The sequence below is a fragment of the Sebastes fasciatus genome, chromosome 22 (genome assembly GCF_043250625.1).
Source record: "Sebastes fasciatus isolate fSebFas1 chromosome 22, fSebFas1.pri, whole genome shotgun sequence".
Lineage (NCBI taxonomy): Eukaryota > Metazoa > Chordata > Actinopteri > Perciformes > Sebastidae > Sebastes > Sebastes fasciatus.
This window is the reverse complement of record NC_133816.1, coordinates 4,115,521-4,129,668: the sequence shown is the minus strand read 5'-3', so window position 1 is coordinate 4,129,668 and position 14,148 is coordinate 4,115,521. Positions and strand designations below refer to the sequence as shown.

Genomic DNA, 14,148 nt, shown 5'->3' with positions numbered 1-14,148 from the left:
TATTCAGAAACTGAGCTTTCTGTCCAATTGTGATGTCACAAATATACAATATTTAGACCATTTCAAAGTTTTAAACGTAAACATTCTAAATGGGTCCCAGTTTATTTCCTGTTGCAGTGTATGTGAATGACATCAGCTGACAGGACGTAAACATGGACCCAAGCTGTTGCCTAGCAACGCAATTCTGTTGCAATTCCATTGAAATGTACTAAAACTGAGCGTTTCAGATAGAGGGTAAACACTGGTATATTCAAGCAGACAGTATGAGGAAAATAAAGCGTTTTTATACATTAAAGTATGTAAACATGTTCTAGTAGAAACCCAAAATACAAGTGAGAACCTGAAAATGAGCATGATATGGGACCTTTCAACCACTCCCACTCACCTGGCACCGATGTTCCCAGCGCCACAAACACCACAGCCGTCACCGAGTCCTTCAGTCCTATCGTGCAGCCGAAGTGTGACGCCAGATCGCCGGTGACCGCCGTCAGGACGCCGATAAGCGATATGGAGACAATGAAGCAGGCCCAGCCGTTCCAGTACTCCGTGGGCGGGACGAAGGCGAACAGAACCTTCCAGAAGACGGTGAGGAAGTGCATGATGTAGTCGAAGCAGGACGGCAGGCGCTCCTCGCCGCTCTCCTCCTCGTCGTCGTCTCCTGCGGGTGATTCAAACGTCAAGGGAGGAGACAGATAGAAAGAATGAGCAGAGAGATAATTGAAAGAGAAAAGTGAATGGAAAAAAACTATACACTAAAGTCAAGGAAGGAGACAGAGTGGAATTACAGATGGAATTTAAGAGGCCAAATTTTAGGGTGTAAATGTTAATGCAGTAGCATAAAAAGCTAAAGATTAAAGAAATAGTTCAACATTTGGGGAAATATGCCTATCAACTTTCCTGCCGAGAGTTAAGCTGCCAGTTAAGCTTGTCGGATGGTCGCATAGCTTCAGAAACCCCTACACCTTTCCAACGAGGAATTAAGGGGGGGGGGGCTATGTCCAACCATTCCTGTAACTTTCCGAAACCAATAATCTGACATTCATACCTACTTCACACCATGATTAGCCAGCTGTGCTGATGTGAGAAAATGACCTGCAACTTGTCTTGGAGGACACATTGTATGAACTAGTTCATTACATTACCCGACCCTTTGATAAGAACATCGATACCAGTCTCATATCTGCTCCCTAATTATAGAGCTAGATCCAGGTGGTGATTAGTTTAACTTATCATAAAGACTAGAACTAGACAGCTACCCTGCTATCTGCCAACACATCTAAAGCTCACTAATTATGGGTCACGTCTAAGGTAACCCACATGTTGAGAAAACATGTGAAAACTCTTGCGAGACCCGTTACCCAACGACTTAGCCTATTCAAGGTCAATGTCTAACCTTAACCATTGGAGGTCAATGCCTAACCTCAACCATTGGAGATTAATGCCTAACTTTAACCATTGGAGGTCAATGCCTAACCTTAACCATTGGAGGCCAATGCCTAACCTTAACCATTCAAGGTCAATGCCTAACCTTAACCATTGGAGGTCTATGCCTAACCTTAACCATTCAAGGTCAATGCCTAACCTCAACCATTGAAGGTCAATGCCTAACCCTAACCATTCAAGGTCAATGCCTAACCTTAACCATTGGAGGTCAACGCCTAACCCTAACCATTTAAGGTCAATGCCTAAGTATAACCATTTGAGATCAGTGCCTAACCTTAACCATTGGAGGTCAATACCTAATCTTAACCATTGGAGGTCAATGCCTAACCTTAACCATTGGAGGTCAATGGCTAACCTCAACCATTCAAGGTCAATGCCTGACCTCAACCATTCAAGATCTATACCTAAATTGAACCATTCAAGGTCAATGCCTAACCTCAACCATTGGAGGTCAATGCCTAACCCTAACCATTCAAGGTCAATGCCTAACCTTAACCATTGGAGGTCAACGCCTAACCCTAACCATTCAAGGTCAATGCCTAAGTATAACCATTTGAGATCAGTGCCTAACCTTAACCATTGGAGGTCAATACCTAATCTTAACCATTGGAGGTCAATGCCTAACCTTAACCATTGGAGGTCAATGGCTAACCTCAACCATTCAAGGTCAATGCCTGACCTCAACCATTCAAGATCTATACCTAAATTGAACCATTCGAGATCAATGCCTAACCTCAACCATCTCGCGAGAGTTACACAGCTTGTGGGTTACCTCTCCATGACTCCCTATCCATAAATTGTTGTTTTTACATGTCTTTATGTGTATGGATTAAACAAACAAGATACAACTTGTAAGTGAGCTTTAGAGGTGTTAATAGGAATATCTTTAAGTTTAACTTTGGACCAAGCCAGGCTAGCTGTTTCCACCTGGTTATGCTAAGATATGCTAAACGACTGCTCATATTTAGTATACAGACAAGAGAGTGGTGTTGATGTATTAATCTCTTGGCAAGAAAGCAAATAAGCACATTTCCCAAAATGTTGACCCACTGTGTTAAGCAGAAATAAAGAATACTTCCCCCTTTCAAGTGTTAATAGAGAAAAAAGTAACCCATATTGGGTATAAATTCAAAATGTAAAAAAGGCAAATAAATGCATGAAAAGTTTTAAAATAAAATGCTGATGCAAAAACCTTTAAGAAATTAACTTTTTTACCATCCATCATCTTTTTAAAATGAATTCAAGAAAGATATCAACCAAAACTGCTGTTCATAAATCAAAACGATGCGTGATGCTGTGTGTGTGTGTGTGTGTGTGTGTGTGTGTGTGTGTGTGTGTGTGTGTGTGTGTGTGTGTGTGTGTGTGTGTGTGTGTGTGTGTGTGTGTGTGTGTGTGTGTGTGTGTGTATGTGTGCGTGTGTTACCTGCGCTGACAGTAACGGCACTGACAAACTGCTCCCTCCAGCTGCTGCTTCCCACCACCAAGGCCAGGTTTGTCTTCTTGATCAACTTATCTACCGTACTCTACACACATACACATACACACACACACACACACACACACACACACACACACACACATACACACAAAAGCAAACATGCAAGTGCATACAGACCAGGCAGAACAGGAAAAACACAACCCTCAAGTTGTTAATTCACTCGCAGCCGAGCAGAACGGGGAAACCTTTCAATTAGCATGATTATTATTACTCAGCCGACAGTGCTTTGTGAGGAGAAAAACCCTGCGTGTTTACTATCCAATAAGTGAGAGACGACGAGAAGTTTTACTGTATATTAGCAGTCTCAACAAGAGAATTCAAATTATTTCCAGTGTTGGGTGACAATTAAAGATCATTACAACATTTCAGTATTGTACAGTAGCAGATGGAAAAGCTAGCATTGCAAGCACACTAAAGCAAGCAAACTAAAGAGAGAGGAGGATAGATAACCTTTTCAGCCCGCCAAAGAAGCTTATTTACTTCTCTCTGCACACGCACACACGCATACAAAATGACACAAATGGACAAATGAGCGAATGAAATGTGCAACAAAAACATGATTGGTTACATATTCAAGACAACAAGTAAATCACAGATTAGAGACAAAATCATGTGGCAATTAACAGAATGGAAATGAAGCAACACACATGGAAGTAATGAAAGCGGAACGCGACACAGACGCTTCCTGGTTTGAGCTGCACACGAGAAATGTCAAATTATCTGTAATGATCCATGACTGAATAACAAACTGAAACTGCATTCCTTCTAATATACAATATTTATTACATGGTTAAGCCACTATATTTTCTTATTTGCTGGATGAATGGTCTACCAGCAACTTTCCTTCTTCTAAGGCCTGTCTTGTGCTGAAACAAGACAACAGCTCGCTTTGAATAAATCATTTGTTGTCTTTTGCATGTCTGATATCAAAATGACGAGCATCTCATCAGGGAGTCCATTACATGCTAACAAAATGAATCATTCATCCTCTAGACCGGGGCAGCTGACACTCACTTTCAAACATTTTTGATTAAATCGGCATTTTAAGTCAGTTTACTTGACGGATGCCAAAATGGTGGTTATTATTATTTCAATGAGCTGCTGATACATTCTGAAGAGCTGCTGATGTACAAAATGAAAGGGAGCGTTTACATGAGCATATGCACACATCCCTGTTAATGGAAACGTAATGCCACACTTACCTTGAACTCGTAGGACTCTTCTATGACCACCTCCACCTGTGTGTGTTCGCCCAGACTGGGACAGCCCATCTTGGCCACCTCTTCGTCCTCTGCTCCCACCAACGGCTTGTTCTCATTGGAGTCACCTAGGAGACACAGACATGAAGGGGTCAGTGTTGCAGTAGGTTGGTGCTGTGCAGAGGTTATGCAGTACCAACCTTAAAGGAACCCAGGTGCTCATTTATTATCAACCGTTGTTGTTGAGGATACTGAGGCCATGTATACAGTAACTTTTATTCATAAATGAAAGCCTCAGTATGTCATTAAATATGATATGATAAGTATGATGTATTAGATTTAGGACCCCAGGAAAACTAGCTGGTGCCATTGGCTGTATTGCTTTGCACCGGAGCAAAGCAATACAGTGCTGTGGACGGGGATGGTAGAAAAATGTATTTTAGCCACCTAAAAGAAAGACTCACCTAAGAAAAACTGATATCCATTTAAGTGTACGTTATATTTAGAATATTTTCCAACAGCAAACTGAACTGAAAATGAAACTTATCTTCACTGTTTTTGTCATGTGAGCCTGCTGGCTTTGGAGAGAGTATAGATAAAATTCACTTTCAGTTCAGTTCCCTGTCGAAAAGGAGAAGGAAAGGTCTTTTCTGACAGCAAGATGAAGCGATGAAAATATTCTAAATATAACGTACACTTACACGGATATCGTTTTTTTTAAGTGAGCCTTTTGTTTAAGTGGCTAAAATACGTATTTCTGCTGTCCCCGTCCACAGAACTGTATTGCTTTGCTCTGGTGTCAGTTTCTGTGAGCTGGGGGTACGGTGACCATCATCTACTGTAAGTAATACACTGATACTTCAAACCTCATACCTCATACAACCCCGCTTCAAAACACTCAAACTAAGCAGACACTTCTCATCGAAGTATATGTTTCATGATCCTGGCTACAGACCTCGGTCAAACGTATTGAAGATGTGATGAAGACCTCCTGGAACTCACAGCCTCCCCTCTTGTTTTCAAAAATTCATTGCAAACCACTCTCAGAGATGTACTGCTACCTTAAGAGATTGTGTTGAATAACTGGGTTACTTCAACTTCAGAATCCCTGGAAACCCTCCACTCATCAGGTTTGTGTCTATAACGGTGACTATTCTGTTTGCTGGTGAACATTTCAAATTCTTTCAGTGAAGCACTTCTTACACCAAGTCACTATGTATGAAAAAATAAGGAAGGAAAGTTGAATCATGTGGGATCATTCATCTCTTTAATCCTCTAGAGAGACGGTACTGCCGGTGTAATTGACTGAGAACTTTCTGAAGTGTTCAGATGGAAGTTGCTGCAAAGTGAGGAACAGCAACAGAATTCAAAATAACAACTAACATGTCACCCCGAGACTTTCATCCTGGAAGAAATCCATCTACATTTTTTTCTGCAAAACAAACTTAAAGCTTTGTGTTAGCAATTAATGCAAGACTCCCTATAGTCTTAGGATTAATATGCAGTATTCATGCAGTAGTATTTATGCATTCAGCCTGGCATTTGAACTCAAATCATGTATCATGTAATTTTTTCAGATTTTTGCCAGGGCAACATAAATTGTTTTCACAGCTTTGCTGCATGGGGTATCATTTTAAGAATGTGTGCAAGCACTCGTGAAAGTCTGTAATGTAAATGCTAATGTTCAAACACTGACGGGTCACTTGGGAAATCCAATCTATCAAGCATCCCATGTTATTACAAATATGAATACCAATGAGGAATTAAGATTTTCTCCCATGAAACAACCTTTCTATCTCTCCATTACCATATGTTCCACCATGCATCCCTCCATTCATCCATCCATATGTCTCCTCACACTCGGTGACAGTGTCATTAATCGAGTCAGCTGTTATCAATGTCGACCTGCTGTAATTGAAAAGCAGTGTACAGTATGTGTGTGGCTCAGTGTGTGTGCGTGTGAATGTGTGTGTCCGCTTGCTGTGTGACAGTCTTATAAACCCAATTATATATCCTCTGTGATGAAACATGCCCCGGGCTGTTGGCGCTTCATGACTGACATGGAGCGTGTGGACCTCTACTCCACCAGGACTGTCACCTTATCTACAGAGGAGGCGTAGCATGAGCGGCATGTGAGCAGAGCAGCAGCAGCAGCAGAGTTGTCTGTATCTACACACACGATGCGTTCAGGCACAGTATTGAGTGTAGGTGAATCTATGTGTGCATACTGTACGTGGTAGAGCAATAGTTTCCAACCTTATATGTCTACTGGTTGTGACCAGCAGACATATGTGATAAGTAACATTATTTTGAGAGGCCTGGAGAGGTAAAAAAAATAAAATATTAATTAATTAATTAATTAACTAGAAAAAGCAGATTAGTTTTTGTGGTCCTTGTCCGTTTAAAGAAAAGCTATTGTGGTTTTGTGGTTTTTCCCTTTTCTTCAGTGTATAAATAGTTTTTTGTAACATAAAATGTAAAAGGTCTGCATAGTTACAAAGCCCAAAGTCCATGCCAAAGGAAGTTACCCCACAGAAACACTGCTCTTGAACTGCCTGAAACACCTCGCTTGAAGTCCCGCCTTTTCTTCCGTAACGTGGTGATTTCACTAAGTAACACATTTGCATAATACCTGCTTAGCAGCTAGTTTGGCACGCCGTCAAACAAAGCTAGTTAGGCCAGCTGACCAATCAGAGCAGAGTGGGCTTTTCAGAGCAGGAGATCAAACAGAGCATTTCAGACAAAGGGTGAAAAGAGGTGCTGCTGCTCAGCCGGTATGAGAGAAATAAAGCATATTTTGAACATTAAAGCATGTAAACATGTTCTATTAGAAACCCAAAATACAAGTAAGCACCTGAAAATAAGCATAATACGTCCTCTTTAATCTTTTCCGACCCCTCAGATTTATCATTCAACCCCTTGTAGGGGCCCCGAACCCCAGGTTGAGTAAATTAGTGAGGGAGTGAAAGAACTAAAGAAAGCGAAGAAAGAAAAGATGTGAAATGAGACAGCGAAAATGTCTCTGTGAAGCCAAATGACTCAACGAAAGTTACTTTCTTTTTGTCTTTTCTGTTCTCTTGTAAACCTTCAATCTTGTGGAAATTCAACAGAAATGTCAAAGCAGAACAAGCTGCAGAAATTACTTATTGACTTTCAGCGCAGGTTCTCTTTAGCCTTGAATCACCTGCCAGAGATTAGCTGTCTGCCTGCTGTAAGGAGCCTTTTAAAAAAATCCAACTAAAGCTTCCTATGTTCTTAAAAAGTTGAAGGGCTTAGATGTTTTATATGGGTGGATTTCAGAGCTCTCTGGTAACTACGTGGATTCAGAGAGTAGGAAGTGACGGTGCAGAGGAAGGATCCAAATAGTTCATTAGGCAGGAATGAATTGCAAATTGAGTTCAATCTGCTCTTCTCTGGCTTCTTAGTTTCCTGAATTTGTTGCAATTATGACCCGGTGTTCTTTAAATCCTTTCAGCCACGTCCTTAGTTCAAAGTGAAATGTTTCCCAAGTTAATCAGAGTTTAAATTGGAGGTTTCAGACAATCAATGCAAGTCTCACCCTGTTTACAAGAGATAAGTGTGCAGGAGGCCCGAGACTTAAATAAAGACCCCATTCTGTCTGTCACTCTGTTCCCTCTACTGGCTTCTTGATATTCTTTGTTAACAGCCACACACACACACACACACACACACACAAAGACACTCACCGTGTTTCTGCCCTATCTCCAACAGAACGGGCTCTCCCAGCTCGATGGTGAAGGTCTTGTTCTTCTCGTACTCCTCATCGTCAATGATCTTCACCTCGATGATCTTCCTGTTAAAAAGTGAAGAGAAGGATGAGACTCGGCGAGTGTATTCCAGATAATTAACCTTTCCTGTTTTACGCTCGTAATAAAAGAGTCGCAAATGTGTTTAGAGCAGTCCATTAAAACTGTGACAGTCTCAGGTAATTTCTGCTGCCACATGATCCTCATTACTATCAAAACCTATTATTAACCCTTATAACAAATAGGATACATCACAGAAAAAAATTTAAATGTTAGCAACCCTCTGTTTTCTCTTGCAGAAGATGATTAGGAGCCTCTGCAAAGATGAAGGTTGACGCCCGAGTTGACATTGCTCAGTGGGGCACTCTGAGGCTCCTTGCTTCCCCCCCAGGCCCTGATTACGTTTTTCTCCAGCTGACAGTGATGCAATGTGCAGCAGAGCCACAGTTGAAACATTTTCAATTAGTAACACCCAGGGGAAAGCCCTAAAATGCAGCGCAAAGAGTTTTGAGGGGATTGCAACCAGACCTTAACAAGTTAATTGGAAAAAAAAGCCGTGGGGATATTAAAAAAAATAGCAGTGTGCGAGCGTGAGCAGTGTCTTAGTAGACTCACATAGGTGAGATGGCATTGTTATCAGATCTGCCCGTGTATTTAGAGACAGAGAATCATTTAATGTGAACTTTTGTTGGAAGGTTTTCATCAACACTGCTGTACTCATTGGACAATAATGCCAGTCGGCTGCCAGCCAGTTCCCAGTCAGCTTCCAGCCGCTGGGAGTCCCCCCCCCCCTCCTCCTGTTTCCTGATAGGGTGTGTCTAGATTCTACTGTAAACATGCACATTCATTTAATTGCAGGCTGTCACCATGGGACGCTGTTTCCTTCATAAAAAAAACCAAACCAACTGAAGTACACTAAAGAATCATGTTTCTTTGTTTAGACCATAATTTGTACTGTATATTTCTCAGACGTTCAGTAGTTGCTGGAACAGCAACCCTGATTTTCAGTGGGGGAATGTAACTAAGTAGTAAAAGTAGTAATATATAAACGTAATAAAGGAGGCTGACAGTTTAGAAAGTGTAATTGGTGCCAATCCTTTCTCACTCCCAACTTGTATAAGTGCCCCATGGCATCAGAAACCAACGCACGGAGGCACCCTTTAGTAACAGTACTGTATATGACGAACCAGGTTTTCAACTAACTCCAATGTAAACCCAGCCACAGCGTTATTCAACGGTTGGAGCAAGTGACGTAGTATTAGTAGCGTGAGAGTCCGCTAAGGGCGGGCAGGAGGTTTGGAGGATGGGTCAAACAAACACAACACTTTCAACCTTGGAGACCGCTGTTTGTATCCCGTGTGAAACTAAAAGTAACGTTGACTTATTTTATCACGTCGGCCTTTGGTCACGAGACTCATCGGTATCGTCAGTCACCTGAGTCGTCAGTCACTTGAGTCCTTAGTCCCGTAAGTTGTTAGTATCGTCAGCTCTGTGAGTCACGTGCTAGTCAGTAAAGTTAATGTCAACAATGACCGTTTCCTAACCCTAACTAAGTGGTTGTGTTGCCTAAACCCAACAACCTGTGAAAACAAATGTTTATTTTGAAAGGACACTATGCATGTAACAAGCGTTTATTTACACGCCATCCCTGGTCTGTCCAAAAGTAATGCAAGAGGGGTACCCCATACGGTGGTTTCCAATGCCCAGGGGCACTGACCAAGCGGCGGTATTTGACGAGTTGGGAGTGGGAATTTGATGTTGGTGCTGGTACTCAACTTTGAATTGGTACTGGCTGATTATGTCTGAATAAAGACAACCTCCAAAACCAAATCTCTTTTAATCGTACAACATCCCTAATTTTAAAATGTCTAAGGTACCCAAATGTTCCAAATGTATTTGTTTTGGTCCTTTTATGTAAATCACATTCCGTTTGCCCTCCTTCCGGTCTGTTTCACCCCGAGTACGTAATCATCATCTCGCCAATCCAGCTGTATCTGACAGGCAAAGAGGAAGAGAGAGTGTTCATTTCCACCTGGTTGTGTCTTCATCATATGCTTCACTGTCAGCCATGTTGGCTCTGACACCACAAATAGGCTTCGGCTCAACAAAGAAAAACATGAGGGAGGAGGGGGATGTGAGAGAGTGGTGCTGGTGGTGGTGGTGGTGGTGTAGGTGTTGAGAGAAGTGGAAGCGCATTGTTTTCATTGGTGAGCTGTCACAGCAACAGCGGATGAAACTGGCTGGATTTTTGCTATTTCCAGCATCACATCAGGTTGAGCATCCAACTCTCAACAATGTCGGAGAAGATATAAAAGTATTGTTTAGTCAGATGTGAAACAAGAGAGGAAAAACATGGAAATCCATTTAGTGGAGGAGGACGAAATTAAATATCCGTTATATTTAAAATTTTACAGCCGATTTTTTTTTTTTAATCATCTGCCTGTAGTAACATCTTAACTGAAATGGAATGATTGACAGGTGTAGCGACAGTAACTAAAGGGGGCAGGGCTTAGCGTGCTGTCAATTGACAGTGAGTTGGAAGAGGAACGACAGAAGTAAGAGGATAGAGTGAGATAAAAGGAAATAAGAGAAATGGGGGAGAGAGGACAGAAAAAGAGAGAGTTTGGAAAAATGAAAAAAGACGTAGAGAGATTAGGGGGCAAGAGAGGGAAGGAGTGGAGTGAAGAAGAAGGAGACAGAGAGGCTGAAAGAGGTTGAAAGAGGAGTATGAGTAATGCTCGCCGCTGAGATGTGAAGGGTTACGACTCAATACACACCGAGTTCACTCAGGGGTATACAAACACAGACAAATCCTACAACGGTAAGGAACATGCACACATCGGATGTGTGCACACATGTTTTCTCATGCTGCACATCATACACAGATTGTGGTTTGTATGAACAGACAGCCAGCCACCCCCACATGCGCCCACGCTTCACTAGTAACACACAAACCTTCACATACACACAGACAATTCAGCTCACATGTACACAAACACGATACGCATGAAAACATGTTCCGGGTAAACACTTTGGGGCTTCATAAACATACTGCAGGTATTCATTAATTTAGCCAATTGACACATGCAGACGACACACACACGCACACACATACGCTCGCTGCAGTGCTTTCATTATTCATAGTTGGTGGCGGCTGTAGCAGCGCTCCCATCTGTGCCCTGCTCTCTCCATCTCTATCTCAGCCCTCGTCCCCTTCTCTTTCAGCCCCCCTCTTCACCTCATCTTCCTCTCTAGCTGACTTTTATTTCTGACTATCATCACATCAACCCAATTTTTTCCTTCCTCGTTTTCTTCCATTTTCATGCATTTATTTTATAAACAGCTTATTCTGCTCATGGTCGCAGGAGGCTAGAGTCTATCCCAACATCTGTGAAAATCAGAGAGTTGAGGGCAACAATACTGTTCCCAGGGACTATCAATGCTGGTCCAGGGCCTAGTGTGAGTCTTTTTGAGGACATTAAAGGTTTATGAAGCTCTGATTTTAGATGCCAAGCATTTCAGTTTAGCGAAGTTTATTTGACGAGTATATTAGGACATTATGTACGTTAAGTACACGTACAGTAATTAGACACAACTACAACTAGAGACCATCCTACGATGGGACCAACCGCGACGACAAATCGTGCCAGGGGCGTTAAGTGGGGGGCCAATGGCTTTCCTACCCCCCTACTTCCGGCACCCTTACTCGGATCACACCCACCTTTGCATTCAACCTTCATTTTGATCTCAACTACACACTCATTAGGTTTTGTAATTGCATCTGGGACGGTTGAGACGCCATCGTGGTGACCAAATCTGTCCACAGACAGATAAATAAACACCTGGCAAAGTACTCAAAACCGCCTCTGTGGTAGTTCCCGCTACAGCAGGTGTCTCCAGGACCACATTTTGCCATGATGACTCACACACAGACTCACAAGGTGTAAACAACACCAGCCACACGTTGTCGGGGCTGGTAAAAATGTCGAGGACGGCTCAATATAGTCCGAGACTTATTTCCACTGTGGTCCTTGATGTAAAGTTAACAAAGACGCAGGAGTCCAGAGGACTGGGTGAAACTATGGACAAACCAACACAGTAAATACCTGATAATAAAACATCAACAGTTAAATAACTCCAAGTCAATCTTTCTAAAAAATAAATTGTGAAAAATGACATACAAATTATAACTAGGATGGTAAGCTAACACTTTCACAACTTCCCTGTAAGCCATGACTTGACCTACTTTTTTTGTGAGAGCAGTGTGGCTCTAGGGATGGCAAATGGAAGTCTGTCAGCAGACTAAAACATCTCAACAACTCTTGGATGGATTGCCATGAAATTTGGTTCAGATATTCATGGTTCCTAGGGGATGAATCTTAGGCTATGTCGCTCACACTGCAAGGCTTAGTGCTAAATTCGGATTTATTGCTCAGATCCAAATTTAGTTTTTTTGGGCTATTCACGTTATTTTTTAAAATGTGACTTATATCAGTTCATGCAGTGTGAACTCGTCACGTTCCTGGAATGACCCACATGCGCAAAAGAGCAATACATCGCTGTTGTACGTATGCGCGGAATTCTGACAAATGGCGATCAGGGTGATGTAAAAGTCGCATGAATTCCGACACAAATGTTCAGACTGAGTTCACATTGCAAAAAAATCTGAATTGAAAAGATCAGATTCCATGTGATTTGTGCTGTTCACACTGTTATGAAAAAAAAATGATCCGAGTCACATATGCACAAAAAAAAAATCTGAATTGGGCCACTTTTGCCTGTCTGAACGTACACTAGCCTAAATGACTTGGGCGTACCTCTGACCTTTCCTACAGCGCCATCATGAGGCTTTGAGTGAAATGTTTCAACAACAGTTGGATAAATTGCCATAAAAACGTTGTTACAGACGATGACGCATTTAGATTTAGAGAAAATACAATTTTCATCAAAAAGACAGAAGGGTAAGATCTACAAAATATGGTTGGCTTTTATAAATTACTTCAGCCAGACCAAATACATTAACAACTATGAATACCACCATCTTCATTATGAGTGTCCCACTTACTCTTTAGTCACACTTTATAGAAATTATTATATTTCTTTCTTTTATTTATTATAATTTTTTTTACATTTTTTCTTTTATTCAGTATCATTCTGTGTCATTCATTATAATTATATATATATAAAAATATAACTTTTTTCTGTTGATAAGGAAATACACTCTTCTGTAAGCTGTACATTTTTATTATATGACAGATTGTTTATTATAAATGTACAATTATAATGTGTATACTTTGTATGAACTCTCATGTGGAGAGTTGTGTTTTTACAAATTTAACTGTTAAAAGCACAATAAACAGTGTTTAAAATTGTTACAGACATCAGGATGAACTGTATTAGCTTTGATTATATTATGTATTAGCTAATTTCCCATTTAGGATCTTCAGGTAAAAATTTAAATTTTTCCAATAGTTTATTACTTGCAGAACTAATAACATTCCCATTGCTGTTCGCCAACATGATCGTGCACAACCCCGACTAACTTGTTCTGAGCTCTGTAGTTTGTTTTTGAGCGATTTTCCCACTAGGTGAAGTCTCTCATGCTGAGTAGTGTCCAATTTCATTGGTAATTGCAGCATTAACTTTCCTTAATAACTGCATCGCTACCCATAATTCAAAGAAGTTTGCAGGACGCCATGAAAATGTACAAAACTGATTCCAGATCTAGACATGCACACCTGCCACTCCTAAATGCAATACATTACTTATCTTCACTCCCTCTCTCTCTGTCTCGCCTTCTCTCGATATATTTCTACCTTGTTACTTTTTGACACCTGCTCCCCAGAAAATTCCTCTGTCAGACTGTACCCTCAACGCCCCGGCCTGTCAACAGACTGACACAAAACACAGACACACACACACACACACACACACACACACACACACACACACACACACACACACACACACACACACACACACACACACACACACACACACCAACTTCCCTGAACACAGAGCTTGCACTGCCAGAAATAGAGACTGAAAAAAGCAGCGAGGAAAAAAAAAAGGTCAACAAAAGGTATCGTTGATTGAAAAAGCCCCAAACACAATCAAGCAGGCTGCAAATCAATTTAATGGATAAGTTTTATAATGCCGCAGAGTGTATGTGTGTGTTTGCATGTGGCCCTAAAGTTGCTATGGAAGTGAATGATTGAGCGACAGTTTGATTTGATTACTT

General features: G+C 41.3%; 1 protein-coding gene across 3 annotated transcripts in view; it reads right to left on the bottom strand.

Moving 5' to 3' along the window:
* slc8a4b (solute carrier family 8 member 4b) overlaps positions 1-14,148 on the bottom strand; it is a 119,688-nt gene that overhangs the window by 7,154 nt on the left and 98,386 nt on the right. For 2 of the 3 annotated variants that reach the window (XM_074623039.1, XM_074623042.1), the window contains exons 12-16: positions 7,848-7,954; positions 4,144-4,268; positions 3,392-3,427; positions 2,867-2,966; positions 386-658 (exon numbers count right to left, since the gene is read on the bottom strand). In XM_074623039.1, coding sequence (XP_074479140.1) covers positions 386-658; positions 2,867-2,966; positions 3,392-3,427; positions 4,144-4,268; positions 7,848-7,954 — 641 coding nt within the window. The remainder of the gene's footprint in view (positions 1-385; positions 659-2,866; positions 2,967-3,391; positions 3,428-4,143; positions 4,269-7,847; positions 7,955-14,148) is intronic. The other variant, XM_074623043.1, reaches the window with a different exon arrangement.